This window comes from Vulpes lagopus, chromosome 7 (assembly GCF_018345385.1).
Source record: "Vulpes lagopus strain Blue_001 chromosome 7, ASM1834538v1, whole genome shotgun sequence".
Classification (NCBI taxonomy): Eukaryota; Metazoa; Chordata; class Mammalia; order Carnivora; family Canidae; genus Vulpes; species Vulpes lagopus.
Window position 1 is genome coordinate 119,440,434 of NC_054830.1, and position 27,026 is coordinate 119,467,459.

Consider the following 27,026-nt stretch of genomic DNA (forward strand, 5'->3'; position numbering starts at 1 on the left):
TTTTCTATGAATTCGTGCTTTGAAAAAATTCATGTTTTGTAAAAAGAAAAAAGAGGGGGGGCAAAGGAATACATACCATAAATGTCCATTATCTGTCTGCATGTGGATGAAGTATCCATGCAAGTATACTCATGAACTAAATGCAGTGGTTGTTTGCTGAGGGGGGAGGTGGGAAGCTGGGGATATGAGACAGGGTGGGAGGTTTATCTCTTTTATATATCCTGTCATAAATTGTTATTAGATTTTCAACCGTGGAAATATAGTATCATCGTTCCAATGTCTGTTCCTGAACTGCAGTGACCAGAAAGTTCCAACCCCTGCCAGACTCCCCTGAAGCTGGGGATCGATAATAAGGTTCTGGCATGTGCTTTCATGAGATGGAGTGTGAGGTGGAAATGGGTGACTACCGTCTCCTGCTGCTTGGGGCCATAGCTGTGGGCAAGCCAGGCCATGGGCACTGAGAGGCAATTGTGGTGTAGGTGGTGGCAACTGGACACTGTTCTAGGGCCCAGGGCCCCCGCTTCCTGGGTGCAGCTCTGAGGCAGTTATGGTGGTAACAGTGACTTCCCAATCTCAGTTGCTGGTACCTGGATTGCAGCTGCAGTGGTGATATTTACCCCAGTAGCTCCAAGAATGGCCTCCTGACTTCATGAATTCCTACTCAAGGCAAAGGCTGCAGCTCCCCTGGTGGGTGGGAGCTAGATGTTGCTGGAGGATTCTGGAAGTCATTCCTGGATTCCCTGCTAAGGAGGTCACTCTCCTCATCCTTCCAAAAGATTCTGTGAGCTTACTATTCTTACTATTCCATTCTACTTAAAATACTTACCATGGCTTCTATTTCCTCTAATGGACTTGAAACAAGATATGAAATTATGTATTAAAAATTACTAAATAAAAAATAAAAGTCATCACTAAAAAAAAATTCTCAGAAGGGATTTCTTGAGTAGTGTGACACCCAAAATGGTTGGTTCTTATATTTAAAAAAAAAAATTCTTACCATCTTTGTAAATCATTACCTATTTAAGGAGCACCTGTTAGCTTAAAGGTGAGGTAATTTAACACTTAGAGTAGAAATAAGTGCCTATGAAGTATGTGAGAAGCTGTGTGCATGTGTATAAAGAGACAGGACACAATTTGCGTTTCCGGTAAAATCCTAAAAGACAAATTCAAATATTTCTTGTCCTTTATTTTTATTTAACTCAAAAATAGCTAACAACAAAACATTTAAAAAATATCTCTACCACGTGAATATTCAGTTATTTTTGGTTCATGACACTTGATTACATAGTCCTCGCCCGTTTTCAGCAGGAAGTAACACATCTATCATAAATATATCTCTCAAAGTCTGCAGCAGGCTTTAAACCTGTATATTTAGATCCTAACCAAAAACCATGATTTAGTTATCTGTTTTGAATCCAAACATTCTTATCCCACACAAAAGCTTAGTAAAATTAATAACCATAAATAGGCTACCTATTAATCAGTCTTCAATGAAATGCCCAAATACAGCACATACATGAAGTTTGCATATATGCTTTTGTCCTTTACTACTCAAAATATGAATGTCTGTGAGATGTACAATGGAGTTAGAGATCATTCATTGAACTTACATTAATTCCACCTAGGAGGTCAGCAAAAAAGGAAACAATAAAGAAAATAACAATAAATCCCATGAAAATTCCACCAATTTAATGAATGAGTAAACCCTGATAAGGGTCAGAGGACCTTGAGGAATCCAGGTGCTACCACGGTAGTGGCTCCTCAGGCACAGTCAGTTCACATCTGTCTCAGAAGGCAAGCATCTTGCAGGACGAAGTGTGATTCTAGTGTTGAAAGGTATATGATTTTATACAAAATTGCCATAAACAAACAGCAACAGCGTCAAGTGGTCTTCAATGGAAGAAACAGTCCTTTCTTCCAACACTGGAGGGAAAGTGGTTGTGTTGGATGCACACATTTCCAGTATGGCGCCTTCTCAAAGGGCTGTCAAGAAGAATCTCCTTACTGCCTTTTATCTTATGTTCTGACACTAGAAGCTCATCCCTAGGTATGACGCAACTCCACTGCAGTGTGAAGAGAAATGACCAGATTTTTAAAAATGCCCTAGCATTGTCAGCATAGTTTAATTTCCAGTTTAGTTCCGTCCTCACATTCAGCACAGTGTGTTTCTGTGATGCTCTCATAATGCCGGCACTTGAGAACGAATCTATCATTGACCGAGAGAAATCTCATGATGCAAAGATTAGTGTCTCATAAAATCTGAACAAAACAAAACAAAACAAAACAAAAAAACCAAGCTACCTAAGTAGATCAGTCTCAGTGTGATTCAGGATAAGAATAACGTCCAATTAGCAGATGGTGCAAAGGAGGCAGAGGGTAACTTCTGTTTTGTCACGCCCGCTGCTCCCAGGGATCTCCTACAGCCTCCCTTTCACCAGCTGCGAAATTGGCAGCTACCTTCTACTTCTCAAGCCTCGGCCCTAACCTCAGCACCGCCCTGGTTCAGTTTCTATTTTTAAAAGCACCATTCTAATGGAAATGTCCCTGCCCTGAATTAAGCTGGGACTGTGAATTTTACCACTAGCTAGAGCTGTTATGTCATGGAGTTTAGGTTAATTTGGTAGGTATCGATTCCGTGAAACCTGCTTCAGCTCCCTCTAGCCACGTAGGATCTCTACCTGGGCTGGAGATGAGGGTAAAATATCCCATGGAGGACGCCTTCGATAACCACATTTGGAAAATCTGAAAAACAAAAGGAACACGGCTTGTCTTACGCACATCCATGAAACACAACTGCATTTCGCAGAAGTGAGCAAGCGAGGCCCACAGGAGCTCAGGCATCCGCGTCGCGGGGGTGCAGCCGCTCCGTGCTCCTCAGGACGCGCTGTCATTTGCTCCGGCCTAAAGCCACTTTAGCGCGCACCCAGGCTCTGCAGGAATGCACGGCCAGATTTGTAGCTTATTGATTTAAGGGATGTTCTAATGGTTAATGCTGCTGGGCCCCAGCTCTTTATCTGAATGTTTTCTCACAAGGAAGATGGATTACACTGGCAATTCAATTTCTAACAAAATCTCAATATACTTGAAGGAATTCCAAGATTTCTACTGGGAATACTTGGCTGCAGTTTTTCCATTGTGGTTTACAGCAGCGTTTAGTCCAAGTTGTCTCAAGGATGATCGCTCGGTTACACGAGCTTCCAGGGAGCAGCAGGAATGGGGGCCGTCTTCCTAACTTAAAAGGGCAAATTTCTGACAAAAACCATCCTGTCGAACATGAAAAATCAGCCACATTTTTAGACGAGATACAAAGGAAACAGAGAGTGTGTGAGTAGGCTGGGCCACATCCCAGTTATCAGAGCGGGTAAAATATGAACAGATAACTTGCACGGGGGAACCCATCCATCACACAGCCCAGAGGTTCAATTTCTCAGCTTCAGTCTGCCTATAATTATGTCCAGAATTTATGTGGAAGCTCCATCCCTTTAAATAAATATAGTTATTACATAAGGAAATTAGTTGGTCCAATACTTTCAGACAGAAACTAGTACGTTCCGTTATTAACCGACCTGCTATAGAGTACCTACTATGTAAAACCACTTGCAAGGGAGGGTGGAAAGGTTCCTGGAGGAGCGGATCAGGTTCAAAGACTGAAATGGAGGCCAGGGGAAAAAAACAGAGGCAGAGAAGGAGGAGGCTCGAGGGCAGGAAAGCTAATTTAAGTCCAGGAATTCTGGCTTTATCTGAAAAAGCAATGAGAACTCCTGAAGGATTTTAAGCAGAGTGACACAGTATTGAATCATGTTTGGCAAAGATGGCTCTGGCTGCCGTTCAGAGTATGCGGGGACTAGTTCAAAGTGGTGGTGGGTTCCATGTGATGAGTGAGGGATTTCTGAACAGAACCTGCTTGAAAGGTTTCTGTAAAGACTGGTGAGTGAAAACAAAGCATGTGAACCTGAGCTGGGCACACAGTCAGTACTGGTTACCATCGTGGACCAAATATGGTCTGGTAACTGGGAATGTATGTAAGTAACAGGCCCTGACCCCACCATGGAACTTCCACGCTAGCCAGGGAGACAAGCAAATGAATACACCAACTAAATATGCTTTAGAAATATCTCTAGTACATGAGCAGTTTTGGGTGATGATACTTGATTTCTTAATGTTCACTTTTATTCAGCATGAAAAACCTAATTTTCCATGAAATACATCTTTAATAATCTGTAATAGGATTTAAACCTACATATTTTGAACCAAACCAAAAGCAAAGATTTTGCTAAGTTCATTTTAATTCTCAAAGTATTTCTCCCCCACAGAAGTGTATTGACACCAAGGGCCATCAATGCAGATATTGATCAGTTTTCAATTAGATGCCCAAATAGAACACACCAACATGCATTAGCATATGGGCATTTATCCTTTGCCACGCAAAATATAAAAGTCTATTTGAAAGTTAGTGAAATTATAGCATATTCACAGTATACTCATCAGCATATTCAGCTTAAATAGATTTAAGTAAGCCAGTTCAGCAAAAAGGACAAAAAAAAGGAAAATACTTATAATTACTTGGTTTCTGCTCAGGTCATGATCTGAGGGTCATGAGACTGAGCCCTACATTAGGCTCCACACTCAGCGCAGAGTCTGCTTGAGATGCTGTCTCTCTTCCTCTCCCTCTGCCCTTGACCTCACTTGAGCATGAACTCTCTCCCTTTCTCAAATAAATACATAAGTCTTTTAAAAAATAAATAAAAGCAAGGGGGAAAACTGAAGCAGTGAACAGGGTTTGCCAGTGAGGGGACGGGAAGGAGAAGAAAGACCTCTGTGCACAAGTAGGGTGTGAATGAGGACCCAGAGGCCCCCCCCCAGGAGGGTATCTGGGAGGAGGGCATTCCTGGCAGAGGGAGGAACACAAGCCAAGGCGCTGAGCTTATGGGTCCAGCAAGTGCTGAGCTGGTGCTGGAGGCTGGAGAGTCAGCAGGTGAGCACAACAAAGAGAGAGAAAAAGGAAAAAAAGTGTATGATCACTAGTGTAAAGGAAGCAAGTGGGGCACTCTGATCAAAGTGAATGGAACAGAGGTGCTTTATAACAAGGTCCACCAAGAGGACCAATGAGGAGTTTATCAGAAGTCATTATTTTTTTTCATCTGTTCCATTCCATTCTGCCCTTTGGGTTTAGGCTTTGTAATCCATATGTTTTAATTCAATGTCCATTACTGCTTGAAAATTACCTTGGCCTTTGTTTCCCATAGAGAGGGGATGACAAGGAATGTGACTTAGGATAGGTTTTGTGGTCATATTTGTTGGTTTTCATTTATTTTGGTAAACATTTGCTGTGAACCTTAAAAAAAATGAAAGGCAACGTGATGGGGGGGTAGTCTTAAGTGGCTCTTGAGAACAGAGCAAGCAAAGGCTCTCTCTAGTTGCGTCTGGAAGGTTCAGAGCCAGTACCGTGTGGGGACAAGAAGAGGGCTTGGCGGGGGTGGGTGGGGGGAAGCAGCAGTGCCCTAAGGGGGAACAAAGTGAAGACCTTTGAGGCACAGAAAGAACTCAGGGTGACTACAGCAGAGTGTGTGAGGAAGTCCTCTTAGAAACAGGAGCCTGGCCTAGAGCACTGAAGGCGGTGGGAGCCTGGTAAGAGTCAAAGCTCACAGAGAGGGTGGGGATGGAAAGAGGACTGTGTCACAGCTGTATACACAAGGTGATTAAGATCATAAGCAAGGAGATCATTCAAAAGAAAGCAAGGGAGAAGACAAGAGGGCCTATGACAGCTGACTGGTGGGCTTCCAGGGATGGGAAGAAAAGTAGGAAGGTGAAAAAACCCAGGGGAGACCATGTAGAGAAGGGGAGAAAGTGGTCAACAGTGGCCAAAGCTGATGGGAGCTCTGATGAAAGCTGATGAAAGATAGCCATAGAGGGTAGCCATGGGGCAGATGCTGGGGACCACAGCACGAGCTGTTCTGAATTCCCCAGAGAAATCAAAACCAAGCCCAAAAAGCATATGCTCAGAGAAGAATGTCTGGTTATTAGCATTTTATAAGAGGAGAGTGAAGGTCAAGATTTTAAAGATAGACATGTGTCTGCTTTTGTGGGTGTCAGTTCATCTGTGAAAGTATTTCCATACTCAGTATCCTCTGGAAGAGTATCCTCTCAACATTTTGTTACGAGGCTTAAATAACGCACATGCACAGGAATTTCAACCAAATGCATCAAATTTCTGACCATAAAAAAATACCTGGAAAAAATACTTGTGGAACCATGTTCAAAAGACAAAAAGAATACCCTATAAAACACTGCCTATTTCATCTAGCCTAGATGACGCTATGATGTCTACTAACTGTAACAGTTTGTTAACCTAATATCAACTAATATGTATTTTTGAAAAATATTTTATTTATTTGACAGAGAGAGAGAGAGGAAAAAAGCACAAATAGGGGAAACAGCAGAGGGAAAGGGAGAAGCAGGCTCCCTGCTGAGCAGAGAGCCCAACGTGGGGCTCGATCCCAGGCCACCAAGATCATGACCTGAATCAAAGGCAGACACTTAACTGACTGAGTCACCCAGGCACCCCGATAATGTGCTTTTTTAAAACATAGGAAGCAGGGGTGCCTGGGTGGCTCAGTGGTTGAATGCCTGCCTTCGACCTGGGGTGTGATCCTGAAGTCCCAGGATTGAGTCCCACGTCGGGCTCCCTGCATGGAGCCTGCTTCTCCCTCTGCCTGTGTCTCTGCCTCTCTCTCTGTGTCTCTCATGAATAAATAGATAAATAATCTTTAAAAAAAAAAACATAGGAAGCAAATGTTACAGAAACAATTATTCCTCACTGAAAGGATTTTATAGGAAAAATACTATGAGACCATATTCATATATAGCAAAGGCAGCTCTGCTGGATCAGGGGCTAGGAATGGTCCTGCAACAGAGCCAGGCTGCGTGCGCGCGGGCCTTGCTCGCACTGCCAGCTCAGTCACTGATCTCAGTACACATGCTGCTGCTACAGAACAGTCCCCTCTCTCTTACTGGTGATAAGGTTTTACTGTCAGGATGTAGGAATGGTTTCAACGGATAATTTATCTACTGCTATTGAGTCGCTATGCTATTTAGTTACTCCCAGAAACAAGAGCTGAATGCTCAACGTAAAGAGCTCACAAGGAGAAATTAGGCACCGAGGAGTCTCCCCATCAGCCGTGTGACACGAGGCAAGTCAGGGATCTCCCTGGGCCCCAATTCTGCTTAGCCAATGATGATCTTTGTCCTGCTTATTTTGTGAGGCTGTTAAATTTTTTTTTTTTAAGATTTTATTTATTTATTTGAGAGCGAGGGAGTGAGCGAGAAAGAGAGAACATGAGTGGGCAGAGGGAGAGGGAAAAGCAGGCTCCCCACTGAGCAGGAAGCTCAGTGAGAGGTTCAATCCCAGAACCCCGGGATCATGATCTGAGCAGAAGACAGATTCTTAACCGACTAGGCCACCCAGGCACCCAAAGGCTGTTAAAAAATTTAAATGATATAATGTCTGGGAATGTACTTATGAAGGGGTGTATACCAGAATATTTTGAGGACTCTGAGGAACTTAAATCTCTTGGTACAAAGGACAGACCCAGGCTAAAATATTGATTACATTCATGCATAAATTCGTTATATTTAAGTACTCAATTTCTAAAAATGCACACTCAACCATCTAAGGTGCTATAATCTAAATGGAAGTAAAATATATATGTAATACACATATGTTGCTTTTGGGGAAAAAAAGCATTTGAAAAAAAGGACCAGAGCCTTGGAATCAAACCTTAGCATCTGGATAAAAAAAACAAACAGAGATCAAAATACACCACCTCCAAAAAAAAAAAAAAAAAAAAAGAAGAAGAAGAAGAAAAGGAAAGGAAAGACAATATCCAATATCTTTCCTTCCTATTACTCTAATTCAAAATTGCCTGGTAAGGTAGAAAGAAAAATTACATTTCGTGCTGCAAGTCCTGCCCCAATTAAAATTCCGAATGTCTCTTACAGCAAGAGCACTGGTTTATTGGCAGATTATTAAGCCCTGGACCAATGTCACTCTGTTAGACCTGTATTAAAAACGTGGTTTATGTGGTGCAGGGTCAGATCAGTAAAGAGCTGTTAGCAGATGACAGGTTTGATTACCGCTGGCTGCAGGCAAGACGTATGGGTCCCTGAGGAACAGCAGAACCGGCTGGTGGGACAGTTTGCTGGAAAGGTCAAGAACAGGCATGTCAGCATCAGGGGACGACGGTAAACAGAAAACACTACAAACTAGCTTTGAGGGGATCAAACTGCTGTGTGGGGACATCTCAAGGTTTATGTATCAAACCGTGTGGGTGAATAATAGCGAGCAGAGTTACAGGGAAGAGACCAGCACTGCCCGCACCTTCTAAACATTTCTTTGTGGAATTTGAAGCAGATATACCACCTATACAATAAATCATTGCTGAAAAGGGCTGGGTTTTGTTTTGTTTTGTTTTGAAATCTCAAAGCACAATTATTGATAAAATAGTATTCATATTACTTGCACAAAACAAAGTAGGGCTCTTACCCCTTCACTCCTAGATACAACTGGTTACTTCTCTAACTTCCTAGCAAATATTTAGAATCTTAAAATTAACTTCCTAACAAATACTTTCTAGAAGATCGTGACTTGATACACTGACACCACGATCATTACACACTTAACAAAACCACTGTCCTATTCCTGGTTTTATGTAACTCTTGATCTGTTAGTATTGGTTCTTACCTTGATTCTTCAGATTCTGGCTCATCAAAAGATCTAGAATTTTTTTCAAAAGAAGAAAAAGACCATGTAAGTTGGGTGAATGTTGCGGCAAACCAAGGGAAAAATAGCCAGTATTCTTAGAGCTCTGAATTGGGAATATTTATTTATTTATTAATTATTATTTTTTAAGATTTTATTTATTCATGAGACACAAAGAGAGAGAGAGAGGCAGAGACACAGGGAGAGGGAGAAGCAGGCTCCATGCAGGGAGCCCGACGTGGGACTCGATCCGGGGACTCCAGGATCATGCCCTGGGCTGAAGGAAGTGCTAAACCGCTGAGCCACCAGGGCTGCCCTGAATTGGGAAATACTTAAAAGACAAGTATCTTGACAGAGTCACGGCATGACCCATGCCTCACTCTAAAGAGTCATAAGACCACAATATTCCTGAATTTCAATTTTCTGAAGATACTTATAAACTTAGGATTTTGCTTTTGGGCTTATGTAACAGCGAAAAGATTTCACTCTGTCATTCCTCAAATCTCTTCTTAAAAACATCCCTGTATAAAGTCTACCCTCCTAGCAAACGTGCTCAAGTCAGAACAGGACACACTGACAATGCCTATTATTTGGAGAGCACAGTGCATATAATTCTCGCTCTGGGGTGAGTGGGAAGTGGCCTTGTTCAAATACTGCCAGTGAGGGGGGCTGGTATCTGCAGCCTCTCATCCAGCAGGTGGCTGGGCTTTAACATGACTTGGGTGTGGTCCACCTGAACCTCTGGTAGTTGGTATGTGTCCTTTGGACAGGTCTGGAGGCAGCAGGAGGATAAACAAAACCCTTTTCTCTGCATGGGCTTGCAGAGACTTTATGATGGTGTGTCTCTCTATAAGTAGATTTAATATGTCAGGAGGGTTACTGATTGCCTTCAGAGGCTAGCTCTACACCAGTCAGGCGCCCAGGGCTGGGCAAGTGGCATGTTTCAAAGGTCATTCTTCAGAAGAACATTTCCCAATTGCTGATGATATCAAATGTCTGGTTCCTTGGTAGACAGGGACTGAGATCTACAGCCCCACATTATAAGGTCCTGTGGGAGAGGTAGGAGGAAGCAGGGAGAGAGAGTTCATTTGGGAAGACCTGCGCTCTGCTAGCTACAAGGCAAGAGATTTTGGTAAAAACACTTAGTTCCTGTGTTTCTGTTTGTTCAAATCTACAATAAGGGAGTTGGGTAAAACCATCTCCAAGGTCATTCACAGCTTCCAGATTATGTGACTGTAGATGCATGGGGACACAGACTTTGCTCAAGTAACCCACCAATACATATATTAGTCCCTCAACAGGCTATCTAGAGCCATAATTCCCATCAGGTAACATCACTCTGTGGAGCAGCATAATTCAAAAAGTCAATTCCTTAAGTCTAAACCTGAGTTACTGAGCCTTAGTCATTTGGCCACAAAACAGGGATGAGGACTGCAGAGGAATTCCTTTGACTACAGGCAGGGGGCGAGTAAGTGCTGTCCCAGCAAAGAGAAGGGGCATGGCCCGGCTGGCCCTTCCAGTGCCACTGGGGTTACTGGTTAGGCCAACAAGTGACTGTAGACTGGCTTCAAATACACATCCAATAGGTGAACAACAATTCTTACCCACAACTCTCTGCCTTCGGTAGAGAGGGCAAGTGTCGCACATTTAGGAAATCAAGGAACAGTTTGGGAAGTTCTTCATTTTCCAAAATGACAGCCTGTGAAAGGAGAAAACAGAACTTAGAAAGTGAAATTTATCAGGCAATCAATAATCAAAGCAAAAACTTCAAAAAGTCATGACCATTCATCTAAGTTCTTACCAGCATCATTCTTCATAATCTGCATGGGGGATGGTGGTCTCCATTTCACCCACCAAGAACTTAGGAGACAAGCACGTTCTTTAGTGTCAGCAAATACTCCATTTTATCTATCCTCTCACCCAACCAGCATTTATGGAGCATCTACTACATGTCAGATGCTGATGAGGGGGTAAGACAGTCAGACACGCAAGGGGGCCACCAGATAGAGTTCTTGTCTTCATGGAGGTTCTGGTATTTTAAAAACCTGGGGACATCAATAATACTGCTAAGATATGTACCTCAAATTTTCCTTACTGGGTGATAAAGTGGTCTGGGCTGTGTGCATGCATGCGTGTGTGTGTGTGTGTGTGTGTGTGTGTATGTATGTGTGTGTGTTTGTGCGAGTAAAGAGCTCACTACTGTTTAGAAAATACTACACATGGTTTTTTGAACTAGAAGATTTAGCCAAGACCACTCAGCTATCACTTCTTTAGGCACAAGGATCAAATGACATTTATTGCTCTTTGGACAGCTCCATTTAAAGGGTCAGTAACAACTTTATCACTAAGTGTAAATCAGCGTATATACTAAAAAAAAAAAAATCTATACGGGTTCTTCCATTTAGGGAGCTCTGCTAAAGAGCTGGCATAATGGCATAACCATGTCAGTTCTCGGCTATCCAAATTACGCAAGTGCAAGGGGAAATCTAATGGAGAATGAGAGAGTGCATTTTCCTGGGTATTTATCTTTTAAAAAAGAGGGCCACGGTGTGTGAACTGACTAAACAGTTGCCCTTAACCTCCCACTGCCCACCCCCTTTTTTAACAAAGACCATGGGAAAAAAATCAAAGATTGTACAATAATTTCTGGAAGTAAGAATTATTTTCAAAGGTCATTTTTATCATTAACCTTAGTTCTCCTTCTCCCACATGTTGTTTAAAGAACAATGAGATGGGATGGTGAAGTATCACTCACGCGGCTGATCAAGAGCAGCTATGTCATGTGATGCATAAGGCACAAATGACAAAAGGTCAAATTACGTATATTTTGAAATATGTAATTCTATATAACCTATGGCTTCTAGTCATAATTTACATGCTGAGTAAATTATTTTCTATTTCTAGTAGAGTTTTAAAACAGTTACCCAGTTCAGGATATAGGAATGGAATGAGCAATGCAGGCTGACCCCTACATTATGCCAGCATTTCTACTGCTGTTCAATTCCTGGAGAGGAGTCATCCGGAAAGCCAGCAGCCCTGCCTTGGTCTCTTCCTATTCTTACATAGCCGATTGTACCCACTGAGGAAGTAAGAAAGTAAGCAGAAGTAGGAAAACAAAAAAATGTATAAAATAAAATTTAAAAAGCCCTCCTCTTCCCGGAGGCATGCTTTCATCACTATTTCCACTGACCTCTAACTCAATTTTCATCTACTTGGGAAAATTTTGAGGGTGCCCATAAGGTCATTATTTCAGTGCCCAGAATTCAAAGGTTGTAAGAATCATTATATATATGAAACTCCAAGGAATTTTTGCCATAAAGTAAGTTGTAGTGATTATCTCCATGTTTCTACATATCTGTTTAAGAGAATGATACAATACCTATTTGAATAATAAAGCTTAATATGGTAACAAACACAGAGCTGTTCACCTAGGCAATAGTTTTAATTATGTGTACAAGTGGTAGCTTTCAGATTAAAAAAAAATGGGGGGGGTTGGTGGTAACACTCTTATCTCCACCCCCACCTTTTAAAATAAATTAAATCAATAACAAGTGTGGGACACTTTTAATGACCTGAACTACTTAATTTCCAGGATCTTTAGACATGTCATCCATCACTGCAGTATGGAGGAAGACATCTCTTGAGTGTTCAGGGGGTTAGTTTGGTTTTATTAATGCAAGATTTAGGGAATTTTAACAAGGTGAATTGTTTATTTGCCTTGACAGATTGGCTTACAATGCACTGGCTACATCTACAGCATGATCATTAATGACAAAAGACAGGCAAAAAGCTGTTTACACTGCAACACCAGGATGGGAATTAATCCTGTTCAGCCTCCCCAAATAGAGTACTCCATAGATGATCACATTTTTTTAGGTAAGATATACTGGCAAAAAAAGAAATATAGAAAACTCCAGAAACCTGTGAGCATTTTTGTTAAATGTTACCTGAAAATTCTCAAATAATATTTTTCAGAAAACAGTCACCAGTATAGATTTCAGGATTTACAGGTATAAAGAAAGTAGTGTTGGGGGGTTAATTAAGTATTCAGTTATGTGGTGGTAGGATTTCCTAAAGTCTGCTAAGAAGGTTTGTAAGAAAATGATTAATACTTAAGTACAAACAGAGATAGAGTGTAATGATAGAATTTACCTAATGTAACATAATATATACAAGTGGAGTGACAATCATCGACTAGTACAGAGATGGACAAGAGAAATTAAATTAGTTTAACAAAATCTTTCCATTCATACACACATGATCTCACTCCCTGAGAGAGCCAACAGTAATGTGGGGACTCATGACTGTTTCATTTACATCTTCTTCTGTTTCTTGAAAAGCTTTCACTCAAGAAGAGCCCTCCTTATTTTTTTTTTCTTTTTTCGTTTTTAAGATTTCTATTTATGTATTTGTGAGAGAAAGCACAAGCAGGAGGAGCAGCAGAGGGAGAGGGAGAAGCAGACACCTCCCCACACACACACACACTGAACAGGGAGCCTGAGGCAGGGCTCAATCCCAGAACCCTGGGACTGTGACCTGAGCTGAAGGCAGGCGACTGAGCCACCCAGGTGCCCCGAAGATCCTTCCTTCTTAAAGCTGTACTTGGGCCACTCCACCTTCTTGGGACCCCAGTCTAGTCTAAATACCCAACTGTATTCAATAGGTAAATAAATATATTTAAACATATAATAAATAAAATTTATATAAATAAATATAAAATAATAAATATATAAAAATATATAAATTACATTTTGAATATCAAACCATATTTCTCCATTTTAGCTTGCTTACCATGATTTTTTAATTAGTCTTCAATGGTTACTTATTTCTATTCTTTAGAGAGGCAGGATGGTGTGGTAGGAAGTATGGAGGTTTAGAGCCACACCTGGGTTCCAACACCCTCTTCACCTATCTCATGGGGTTAGCGTGAGGATAAGATGATGGCCTCAAGAGTCTCTGGAACACAATTAGCATTCAATAAATGTTCACTGTTTCCTTACAATCTCTTCATTGTATCAATCCCCAATAACCTATTTTTACAGGTTTTGGAAGTTTGGATGATTGTCCATCTAGCAAACAGGGCTTCTTAACCCTCTATGATTCATGGATCCCTTTGAAAAAGGGATAAAAGCTGAGAATCTCACTTGCTGAAAAATATGCATACATATATATTTGTACTGACAGTGGCAGGGGGTTCACAGGCCCTTGACAGCCCAGCCAAGGACACCTGTTTTTAGCTCCATGTGGCAGTGAGGCTGCTAGGCACACTCTTCATTTGGCGCGGTGCCTACAGTCCTCGCTGCTGGGCCTGTGCTGTGTGCCAGCTCCCCAAAGGGCACGCTGGCCTTCTTGTTCTAGTTTTCTACCTTGTTGTCAATTACAACCCCACTGGCGTGTGTGCTGCCTTGAGATTGGAATTCATTGATGCTTTCAGCTCTGGGCTGTGGTGGCAAATATTTGGCAGTGAGGCTACTAGGATTCTTTTGGGTAGATCAAAATCTACTTCAGCACTGAATTTAGAAAGTAGATCATATTCATGGCTTCTGTGTGTTCCACAGGAAATTCTAAAATTTAACAATCTGTAGTGCTGATGGTTCTCAAAATTAGCAAAACATGGAGGAAAGTATTATTTAAACTCTATCAATGCTGGGTCAGAGTCCAGCCGAAGAGGTACTAGTACTTTACATTAGTTAGGAGAGGAGCATTTTGAAATGCAGTGCATTGATGGGTCCATTAACTAATAACTCAGATGGTAGAGTTCTGACACTGGATCTGACACATTGCTGGGTAACTAATTTATGCAGTTAAAAGATGATAATTCAAAATGAATACAAGTTAGAAAAAAAACTGGAAATAAATCCCAGTTTTTATATAAAATTTACAAGGATATGCACTGAGTCAAATACTACAAGAGGCAGAATTAACTACCCAATGTAAATAAACGAAGAGTAGCTATTTATATACAAGTACTCTAGGTCTCAGGGGTAGTTCAACAAGAAGTGTTGCTTCCAGAAGGTTTATAAAATGAGCTGAGCAATCCTCTTGCTCCACTTAATGCGGTATTAGGTAGCTCCCAAAGAAAAAAAAAAGAATAAGTGCAGAAAGGCCTACTAATGAGCAATGAAAATGAATAAAAGATTCAACATCGTTTCCATAAGAGATCACCCAATAGCAGGTAGAGAGCATGGAATGAGGTGTTGCAGGGCCAAGGAGTATGGTCCTTTGGTTAACTAAAGTTTTTTTTAGTAGGGTGGAGATTTTCAAAGCTGCTGGAACAGTAAGAAAGTACTATCCAAACCAGCAGACAGTGTCTATCTCTAATTGAAGCCAATGCAAAAAACAACAAACAAACAACAACAACAACAACAAAAAAAACAAGCAAAAGTGACCCATGTATGGGAAATGCCCGCATTGCAAGAGCTTCTATAAAAGTCTGGGCTCTGAAACTGTGGAAGGAGCCTCGGTGTCCATCGACAGATGAATGGATAAAGAAGATGTGGTCTATGTATACAATGGAATATTACTCAGCCATTAGAAACTACAAATACCCACCATTTGCTTTGACATGGATGGAACTAGAGGGTATTATGCTGAGTGAAGTAAGTCAGTCGGAGAAGGACAAACATTATATGGTCTCATTCATTTGAGAAATATAAAAAATAGTGAAAGGGAATAAAGGGGAAAGGAGAAAAATGAGTGGGAAATATCAGAAAGGGGGACAGAACATGAGAGACTCCTAACTCTGGGAAACGAACTAGGGGTGGTGGAAGGGGAGGTGGGTGGGGGGTGGGGGTGACTGGGCGATGGGCACTGAGGAGGGCACTTGACAGTGTTATTCTATATGTTGGCAAATTGAACATCAATTAAAAAATAAATTTATGAAATTTATTTCATAATGTCCCATTGTCTATCAAGCTCTGAATGTCTTTTAGCTGCTCTTTGATAAACTTGCGGATGGGAGAAGCTATAGAATTAGCGGAAGACGGCATCAAAGAAATTTCCATGCAATTTATCACTTGGAGGTAATGTAGACTAAAAATCATGTTATTATCAAGATGCACATGGGAAATGGGGTTCAGTAAAGAACTGTAACAAGTGTGTGATACACCACGTAACAGACTGTTATTACTGCATCCAACTCTGCTAAGCATTAAAACCTGGAAACTACCTTGTAAAAAGCAAAAAATAATCATCATTATTCTTTATAGTGTTACTTGCTTCCAGGATAATATAGGACTTTACTTAAAACAGACCAGATATTCCTTCAGAAACATCATTCTAAAAGAATGGGGGAAAAAAATCTCCTGGTCTACAAACACATTTACAAGAAAATTGCCTGAATGGGGTAGAAAAACAATAGCATTTCTACCAGCATCTCCTGCAAGCTCAATGTTTACTCGAGGAGAAATGTCTTTTTTATTGAAAAGGTGCAATTATCATCATGTAACACAAATCACAAAATCCCGATTTTTCTACCTTATCAGCTTTATAAAATCATGTTCCCAAAGGATACCATTGATTAGTTGCACATGTTCTTTCTGTGACATCCCAAATACTTAATTGTCAGTTATCTTTTCTTCTTCAGTAAGTAAAATGCAGTCACAACATTACAGAGGGACCTGTTCTGCCTTAACCTTCGCTAGATGCCATCATGCAGTGGAAAACACTGGTAAAATATCACAGGATAACACTGTCCGACAAGGGAGACATATAAACACCGTAATGATTTCCCACGAGTTTCCATTTTAGAAAATTGTCACTAAGGCGAGCATAAACGGTGACACATCTCCACCGAGGACACGGTGAAATCGAACACTGGCATTCTAGTTAGGTCCAAGCCTCGCCGGCAGCCAATTATAACAGGAACGGAACATCTTGTTGAAAACTTAGACAGGACTGCTTTGGTAACCTTCCAAGATTGCTGCACAAAGCTGCATTGTTTTCACCGATGTGAGCCTTTTATTCTCTCCTCAAAACATTAAATAAATGAAAAAAGAAACAACAACGCACGTTTCTGCCCCATTGTCTATCAAGGTTGGTTACAGACTGCGGGGAACCTCTGTCACAACAGCCAGGACGCTGAACTGTGTCAGGAGGTTTCCAGGAGGCTTTAAAGCCCGGCTCCTCTTCCATCTAGTTGGGTTTGAAATGCCCGATTGTTTGGGGTGACAAAGTTCATGACAGTTTTTCCTCTGCCCACCAGGAGAGATGCTCCGTACCATACCCACTTCAGAGGCGCAGCTAAGCACAGAGAAGGAAGGAGAAAAATCAATGCCTCCTCACTGCAGTAAGTGGGCTGCAGTGTCACTGTCCCTGGGGATCGAGGCTGACCAGCACACAGAGGCTCTGCAGTCGTCGGGCTTCTGCTTACCCACGCCCCGGCACTTGCTCTCAATTTCACAAAACGAGCCACGGGAAGGTTATCAAAGGAACACTTTTAAAAAGTCAGATGGCCACCTAAAAAAATACAAATCAGATGTGCGTCTGAAGAACCCAGAGTGCCGTGCATCCTTCCTTTTGTGCATGACACCATTCCCCAGATGCTCCTAACTCTGTGCCTGGAAAAAAAAATTGCACAATTCACAGAATTTAGACAGACAACTGCTATGGTTTCACAGGACTTTATAGACTACTTTGCAAGAAATATGAAGACCTGCCCTAGAAGCTGAATGCTGACAAGGGTCTATTTAAAATGGCAAAAAAAGAAAAAAAAATCTGTGAAAAGAAATACTGTAATTTGGCTTAAGATTTGAAAGAAGAAATACCATTCCTGATAATACAGCTAAAGAGACAAAACTAATCACAGGACAACATGATTAGCTCTTTTAGTATCAAAATTTATGTTCTGTGTGTTTCTGGAATATTTATCTAACACCTACTATGTACAACCACTGGTACGATGGCTGGCCAAACAAACATGGTTCTGCCCACCCAGGACATACCATCTAGTGAGGAAATTGAATGGTGTTCCAATAATCACAGCCAAAAGCACAGTAGGCTCAAAGGTAGAAGCATGGTGGTATTAGAAAAACCGACGCCAGGGTGGCTGAGAAAACACTGAAGCAGAGCTGGAGAGGCTGGTGGGGCTTCTGGGTCATGTCACAGATTTGGCTCTTTGTCTTCTGTGGATTTAGGGGCCAGGGAGCGGTGTTAGCAGTTAAATGGTAGTTGGAGTATCTCAGTACACATGACACGATCTGATTGACATGTTGTCTACAACTGAAATGGCAAGAGTGCCCCTCAGACCCTGTGACCACTCATTCAGTCCTCTCTCTGGCTACCTCTAAATTACTTCTTAATCAAGCCATCGAGTTAACGTTAATGACTGTATTTTCATTTCTACTGGTTCTTTTCCAAGTTGGCCTGGTCTGTTTTTCTCTGAAGCTTGATCTTTTCTTATGCCTTCAATTATTTCACACATTTTTCATTTTTGGTGTTCATAAAATTGTCCTTTACTTGAAATTCTTGGGGTTTAATCCTGCTGTTTTGTGTCCAGTAACTCCCACTCATAGCTGTTTATTTTCTTCCATGTTTTGTAGTTTTGGTTCATGAGCTCATCTCAACAGGGCTTTATTTGTGGGACAGGTCAGGCCAGGTTCAAGATATGCCCTTTCTGAGTGGTTATATTTCTAGGAAGCAGCAGATCCCTGATTGGGATCCCCAGGATACAATCAGCATTGAGTCAATGATTATGCTAACTTTTTAGATTGGAAGTTATGAGACCCTGCAGATACTGAAAATATAAACCTTAAACTCTCATAAAACATGGGTAAGGGGACACCTGGGTGGCTCAGCAGTTGGGTGTCTGCCTTCAGCTCAGGGCGTGATCCTGGAGTACAGAGATTGAGTCCCACATCAGGCTCCCTTCATGGAGCCTGCTTCTCCCTCTGCCTATGTCTCTGCCTCTTTCTCTCTCTGTCTCTCTCATGAATGTATAAATAAAATCTTAAAAAAAAAAAAACATGGGTGGGAAGTGTGAGGAAAGCTTCTGCTCAGTACATTTTTCCTAGACCAGTGGTCTCTAAAGTAAGTTACAGGCATGTAGGATATTAAGCAAGATCACCACCTATGATTCAGGAAAACAAGTATTAGAATTGCTATTGATTTTCAGAGAGCCTAGGTGGCTCAATTGGTCAAGGGTCTATCACGGGATCTAGCTCCACACTGGGCTTCCTGTTCAGCCGGAAGTCTGATTCTCTCTCTCTCTCCCTCCCTCCTTCCCCCTTTGCCTCTCCCTGAATGAACAATGGTTCATTCTCTCTCTCTCAAATGAATAAATAAAATCTTAAAAAAAAGAATTTCTATTTTATTTAAAATTAAAAAATAAATAAATCTATCCTAATTCTGATATATGGATTCATACAGCAACGTAGGTATGCAAGTTATTATTAAATGTGTACATATTGGAGCATTATGCTCAAATATTTTTCATGGTAAGGATCCTGGGCCAGGAGACCCTGCCTCTAACTATATATAGTGCAATAGAGCTTGTAAGAGGTGGTGAGACCCAATCTATCCAAACCACACTTTTGAATTACTCTACTTTGCTTAATTTATCTTTCACTAAAGGTGTGGTCTATTACTGGGAATGGACCTCTTTTCAACTGGCCAACTCCTACCTGGCCTTCAAGTCTCAGCTCAAGCATTACCTACCCTAGGAAACTTCTCCCAAACCCTCAGTATGGGCTAAATTATCTTTGTGGAAAAAAACAAAACAAAACAAAATAATTTCATGCTCTGTGATGATTAATAGTAGACTGAGTCATATTAACTTTCAAGAGTTTTAACTTACCAAATATGGAAAGTTTCAAAGTAGTTTAAAAGTACAATAATATTTATTTAATGCCTACTCTCTGCCAAGCTTCTTATCTTATTTGATTTTCATAGTACTGTGAGACACTGTCATTATCCAAATTATATCTATGAAAAACTGGAGACTCACAAAGGCTAAACACCTTGTGCAAGTTTTCTCAGAGGTCAGAGGGGCAGTCAGTTCAGCTCTCCAGCCTCAAAACTATTGCTCAACTGGTATCTCTATTGATTCATTCATTCATTCCATAAATATTTATTGACATTGACTGCATGTACAACAAGACGATGCCGCCGGTTTAGTTCTTTTCTTAGTGAATTGAATTGGAATCATAATCTTTCCCAATATATATTTTCCCACTGTATTTATAACTTTAATGTATCCCATAGATAAATTTAAGGAAGCCAATCAAATTGACTTCCTTAAAATACAGTCCTGATTTTCCTTGGATTTTAAATGTACCTTAACATCTCAACTAAGTCTTACAAGTATGTAAAAACTCCCAGAAGAAAAGCAATAAATTCCATTAATCTCTGACTTATATTTAAACAGCAATAACAACAAACAAAATCTGAAAAAACAAAAGCATAATCCAAAAGGACCTGGCCTCCTAACACTTCAAAACCTATTTGACAATCTCTGACCAGCTCCATTTTTTTCAACTGGTTGAAAATACTGTTAAGCCACATTTCAAGCACGTTATATCCATTCCAATTACCTAATTAAATGTTGAATAACAATGTGACTCAATGACAGGTTACAGATCACACCAGAATTTTAAGAGGTATTTCCCTAATGAACCAATAAAAACAAAACAAAACAAAACAAACAAATGAAACATTCTAAGAGCAATTATAAGCTAACTTCTTACCTATAAGGCAAAGTTAAGACCAGGAGATGAACACGTATGAATAAAACAGTATATTACAAAGCAAACCAAAACTGACTTAGGAATTCACATGGGGGGGGGGGGGGAGAGACACTAATTTAAATACAAATTATAAGATATGCTTATGGAAAGTTGCTCTTATTACTTTAAGGAAGAAACAGGAACCAGAACTGGGCTTTTAGATGTTGCCTAGAGAAAGTCTCAGGAGACTGGTTTTTAATGAAAGATTTACAATTAGCATAGCCTATGCATGCTGATGAACTGACATTTTTAAAATGTTTAAAGTGCTTGAAAACAATCTGCTCTTTCAAGTCCCTTAAATGCTTGTCCCACTACCTCATTTACTCCTCTGATTTATTTAGCATTCTCCTGCTCTGTGTATTGCACACTGTGACCCAGCTTCAGCATTGCTGGGCTTCATGTGGTGTAGTCAGATCGATTAGGGATTCTTAGGCCTACACATTCTATGGCATACCAGTTAAGTACATAGGATACTAGGCAAATATCTTTTTTTTTTTTTAAATGGAGACCCCTAATACCACTTTCTATTTGTCAAATTGTAAGTATTGTACTGAGTCTCCTATTTAAATGCTACAGTTACTGTTTTTGCAATTAATGTTTTACAGGAATTTAAGACCCTTGGATGAGCAGAGCTTATGGTACATGGTCCTGAGTGGGAAGACTTAGGGAAGTGGCTAGAGAGTGAGCAGAGACTATTTCAAGAGGCAGGAATGAGTCCTTAGAGAAATTACACAACAATGAGAAGTGGCCCTTATGGTGACAGTTCGTAGGTCTAAAGTTAAAATACATCTAGGCAGCAAATAATAAAGAAAGGGGGAAAAGATCCTTGACCTCTTGGCTGCAAGAAAAAAAATGCAGTCAATAAAATTGCTCACTGAAAACACACTGGTGGATACCAGTCCAGCAGGACTACACCAAGGAGGTCAGAATACAATAGCAAGTAGAGAAGAAAGTAACACAGCTGTTAATCATTCACAGGATGTCCAAGTAGGACTCGGCTCTCTAAATCCACGGAAAAAAGTCCATGTAACTCTTCTAGCCCTTCTCCCAAATCTAAAGCCAAGAGAAATGCTCTTGTATCATGGGACTAAATTACAAATGTTTATATTCAGGGACTCATACTCAACAATGAACATGGACCCTTTCCTGAAGGTTTTCATATTATACCAGACTTTTCCTGATAAACTCTCAGGTATCTTCAGGAAGTAAGAACAAAATGATTGCATGGAAAGATACTCTACATTTAAGGCAGAAACATGAAATTTCTGCTTGTCTTCTGCCACTGGAGGCCACGGTTCAGACTATCCAGTTGTTATCCAAGATCCATTCTTCCCTTCTTCCTTATTAATGGAATACTGATTTTGTTGGGGTGTGTGACAATTAGCCAAGGTTAAAGAAGCAAACAACAATAACAACAAAATCACAAGACCCCTGCCCCCAACATTTTCCAAATTCCCTTGGCATGACAAGACACCGATATAGCCACTAAGATGTCAGTGGAAGTTGCTGGATGGAAAAGATTCAAAAAGTTCCCTAAAAGTGAATGGTCAGGCTCTGCTAGCTCTCCCTCATCTTTTTGCTCATCTCTCTACCCACTTCCTCTCTCTTCTTGCCTGAAACATGAACGTGGTTTCTGAGCTCAATTGCCATCTTATGATCATGAGGGAAAGGCCAAAGGAATCAAAAAGATCCAACCTCTGATAATCCTGAGCCACTGAACCCAAACCCACAATTATTTACCACTGGTAGTGCTTGAGAAATAACATGCTTGAGAAAGACAGGCCTCAATTTTGAGCCCTTTTATTTGGGCTGATATCTGTGGTAGAACACAAACCCCTACTGATAGAAACCTCTTGCTTCTACAGATCATAAAGTCTGATTTTTGGCCCATAGAACAGAGTACTGGGGAGAACACTTACAAAGAGACAGAGGAGAAAAGGAAAAGCCCAACTATGCTATTCTACCTTTAAGTTATTACTTTAATACTGAGTGGAAAAAGAAAGAAAGACAGAGAGAGGAGAAACAACCAAGTGACTCCGATATTCCATTTTTAACTTATGACTTTAAAAACGTCCATACCATAAAGAACAGCCTATGAAAAATGAAAAAGCAATTAGGCTCACACATATATTGCACAATCTATAAAAAGCAAGAAAAGGACCAATATATGAAAGACTTGTCCGTCTAACAGCAGGTGCCAAGAACACATACTACGGAACAGGGAAGAAATCAAGCATATACCTAATGAGATGAAACTAAACAAAGAAAAATGTAAGCTGATTATCCAGAAAAATATCCTACCAAATTGGGTCCATTAAACAAATCACAGACAGCATCCCTGTGGAAATGGAAAGTGTTTCATTAAACTTATTTTACAAAAGACTGTCCAAATCACTGTAGAATGAGCCATGGGGAATAACTTAGCATTGGCTGGTGGAAGAAAATACAATTCTACTTAAACAGGTCCCTTGAATCACAGATTTTATGATCTTTTAACAGCTTTCTATGAAGAGCAATTAAAGGAAGATAGTAAAGGTTTACACTAATACTCTAGAAAGTTAAAATGACTACATACATCTTTAAGCAGTGTATATCTTCAAGATCTTAGGTAAGTTTGAGGGAGAAACACTAATTCATTTTTTTAAAAAAGAAGAGGAGGGGGGATCCTTGGGTGGCTCAGTGGTTTGGCACTTGCCTTCGGCCCAGGGTGTGATCCTGGAGTCCTGGGATCGAGTCCCACATCAGGCTTCCTGCATGGAGCCTGCTTCTCCCTCTGCCTATGTCTCTGCCTCTCTCTCTCTCTCTCTCTCTCTCTCTCTCTCTCTCTGTGTGTGTCTCTCATGAATAAATAAATAAAATATTTAAAACAAAAAAGAAAGGAGGACGAAGAAGCTGAAAGTTATTTCTCTGGGGTCTAAAGATAACACTTTTGGATTCATTTCTTCTCCCTGCCCAGGGCTTGTCCCTGATACCCAGGCCGCTGTGAAGCCAGACATCAGTGAGGTAGGTGGAAGGGCAGAAGGAACACAGTGGGGTGAGGGAGGGGTGTAGGGGTCAAATAACAACAGAGGGACCAATGCAGATAGCCTAGACACCTTCTCTGTCCTCTGCAGCAACCCCACTAGTTGTCTACACCAGTCATCCTAGGCTGTGGTCTCCTCAACAACCCTCACCCCCCAGCTCGCTCCAAAGGTGCTTCCTGGAAAAGGAGCCAGGGAGGTACCCCAGAGCAGGTGACAGGCATACTCCCATCTTTCTGGAAAAAAATTTTTCGGGTGTGTTTGCATAAGGTTCGGCTCGGTATGATCACCTGGAGGTAGCCAATGATCAAGGAAAGACTATACTCATTATTTCACAGTTACTACTGAGAAGTGATAGCAGGTAGGTGCAGTATATGGGGACTATGTGTACTTCCAAATATGTATTTACCTAAATTGTTTAAAATTAATATGAGGCAAGTTTCTTGGGTTCTGTTTCAGATGTTGGAGTCATGATGAAATAAGACTCATGCTCGTTAAGAAACTGTTGCAGTACCTGATATACCACAAGGACCTAATATTATTATTATTATTTTTCTTAGTAGTAGTAGTGGGAGTGTAAGATAAAGAAAACCAATCTGTGATAAGATTTATAAGAAATACGTATTCTGACTGTGATATAATGATTTGTAAGAAATATAGACTTTATAAATTATATTATATAAATGTATATGAGTTTTCATATATATTCACTCCTATTACTTCAGATGACCAAAATATGTATTTCTTAGATATATTTGGTCTTTATCCATAGTTCCTGAAAATGCTTCAGAGCCATAAAGTTGAAATGGGTGTCTTGTTATTAATGGAGAATTTTGAACCCACCCAAGGTCAGAGGTTGGCTGCCCAGAAGACCAACCATAGGATTAGACTGTGAGGACTTTCAGCCTCCTGGAAGAGAAGAGAGGCTGGAGGTTGAATCAACCAATGGCCAATGATTTAGTCAATTATGACTATGTAATGAAGCCCCCCCTAAAAACCCAAGAGGACCCCCTTTCATTCCCTTCCCAAGACCTTTCACACCAGAACACTTCCACGTGCCACGGAGCTAGGCTGAAAGCTCCTTGAGGACAGAAGCTCCTTTGTTTGCGAGATGGCCCTACATATCTCTTCATCTGACTGTTGATAGATAACCTTTATCATATCCTTTAATAAGCCAGTAAACATGAATTAGTGTTTCCCTGAGTTCTCTGAGCCATTCTGGCAAATGAAGTGAACCTAAAGAGGAGGTCATTGGAACCTCCAATCTGTAGCCGATCACTCAGAAGTACAGGTAAGAGACTAAAGCTTGTAACGGGTGTCTGAAGAGTGGGGTGGGAAGCAGTCTTCTAGGACAGAATCCTTAAGCTGTGGGATTTGACAGTATTTTTGAGTAAGCAGTGTCAGAATTGAGTCGAACTCTAGGACACCCTGCTGATACCTGAGAAGTGCTTGGTGTTGTGAGCGGCAAGAACCCTGCTCCCTGTTGGAACTGGATCTGGGAACTCTCAATAACCATTACAGAAGCTAAGTAATTGAAATCGCTGATTTAAAGAAAGGAAACATTTTCTTACATGGTTTCACTTGTGTTATTATTTTAAAAAGCCTGCAGTTTGTATGTAATCCAACTATGTTGTAACTTCCTGGCCTCTGAACACATGCATGCACACAGGCCAAGTATTTGTTCTAAAGAATTTCTATGTAGAACTCATTTAGTCAGATCGTCAAAGCATTCTCTCTAAGGGCCAGTAAGCTCACATACCACTTCACCCTGCTATTCGTAGCCCTTCCTTGCAATGGCATCAGCTGTCTACTACCTATGAGAGAAGTCCAGTCCATTGATTTGGGACTTTTTCACTTCCATCAGCCCCCTCTGACTTGTCCAGCCTCTTTGTCCAGCTTCAGATTCCATGATCTACCATCCTTATCAGTTCCCTAAAACACCTCTGACCCCACAAGTCACCCTCCCTCTATTGTATTCAGGACACCAAAAGTTCTGGTTGAATCCTAGCATCTCTTACCCAAGCCTCGACCCAGCTGCTGAGCACTGCAAGAAAACCACACAATACAAATTGTTTTCACTTTAAATTCAAGCTCTTATCCATAGAATATTGTCTTGCTACCTTTCTGTAGAAGAGTGGTTCCCAAATTTCAGCCAGCAGCTGAATCACCTCAAAGGCTTGTTAAAAATACAGATTGCTGGTCCCATCTCTAGACTTTCTGATCTAGGAGGTCCAGGGGTGAGCACTCAGAATCCACTTTCCCAGGTGATGCTGATGGAGCTGGCCAGGAACCAGACTTTGAGAACCACTGCTCTAGAGGAACCACCTTCATCCATTTCAGAGCTTCTCTTCTCTTTGAATCTGCCTATATTTTTCCTCCACCCTCCCTCTTAGCTGATAACCACTCTTCACACTTCTTCATGCTTTGATGAGAATGCAGAAGCCACCAGAGTTGATGTCCTTTATCTTCATCCCACCTAATCTATCTACATTTCTCTTCCATCAACTCTTTCTTCCTCTGTGTTAGTGGAGGAGGTGCCCCTTCTTCTGTCAGAGGCCATTCCTCTAATAATGCTGTTTCAGCCCACTTGACTTTCTCAAGTATTTATTTCTTTAGTTATATACTCCTTCTCTCCTCTGCCTAGTCATGATTTAATTGCTTTCATCCATCCATCCATCCATCCACCCACCCATCTATCCTTCCATCATTTCTGCTGAATCATTCCTATCAGCATATAAACATATTCCAGTATCTCACTATAAAAGAACAGAACAAAAAAAACCCACAAAAATCCTCTCAAAGGATATAGCTTATTCTCTGCTTCTTTTCATGGCCAAAGTTCTCAAGAATGTTCTGCAGATGTTGCTTTCCCCTTCTTATCTCAGGCCATCCACTACTCCACGCTCTACAAACTGGCTTTGGCTTCTACCACTCTCAGTTCATCAAGATCACAAATCTCTTCCCTGTTGCTAAATCCAACAGCCACTTTTGTCCTGACCCCACTCAACTTCTGGGCAGCCAGCACTCCACTGGACAACCGCTCATCCACTTGTTTCCACAACTTTCCTAGAGTTTCTCTTATTTTTACCCTCTTTTGTTGCCTCTTCCCTTTCTAGCTGACCTTGAAACACTGGGATTCTTCAGACCTTAGCCAGCAGCCTCTGCTCCCCACCCCCACTCTCTCCTTAACCAAGAAGTATCAACTGCCACACATTTTAAGACTCTTATGGCGATGAGGAACAAATTTATTTCTCCAGGCTGGCTATTCTCTGCTGAAACTAAATACCTACTTAACGTCTCTGCTTGAATTTCTTAACAGACATCCTGATTCAAAAGGGTCCAAAGCAGAACTTGGTATTTCCTTAAAAAGGAAATACCCTCACCCTCAACTGCCACCCTCCTCCATCCCCTTCCTCATCTCAGCACATGATAGCTCCATCCACCTAGCTGCCAAAGCTGGAAGCTTCCTTTCCCTCAGCTCCATATTCAGCCTTTCATTAGCATCATTGGGAGCTCCTGTGCCATTCA

General features: G+C 41.0%; 1 protein-coding gene across 2 annotated transcripts in view; it reads right to left on the reverse strand.

Moving 5' to 3' along the window:
• Positions 1-1,171: 1,171 nt before the first annotated feature.
• The window catches only part of SNX24 (sorting nexin 24), a 159,215-nt gene continuing 133,360 nt past the window's right edge, over positions 1,172-27,026 (reverse strand). Inside the window, exons 4-8 of one of the 2 annotated variants that reach the window (XM_041762054.1) lie at positions 10,363-10,457; positions 8,741-8,773; positions 8,134-8,198; positions 2,679-2,742; positions 1,172-2,259 (exon numbers count right to left, since the gene is read on the reverse strand). In XM_041762054.1, coding sequence (XP_041617988.1) covers positions 2,229-2,259; positions 2,679-2,742; positions 8,134-8,198; positions 8,741-8,773; positions 10,363-10,457 — 288 coding nt within the window. In that variant the 3' untranslated portion in view covers positions 1,172-2,228. Of the gene's footprint in view, positions 2,743-8,133; positions 8,199-8,740; positions 8,774-10,362; positions 10,458-27,026 lie in introns of both variants that reach the window. The other variant, XM_041762055.1, reaches the window with a different exon arrangement.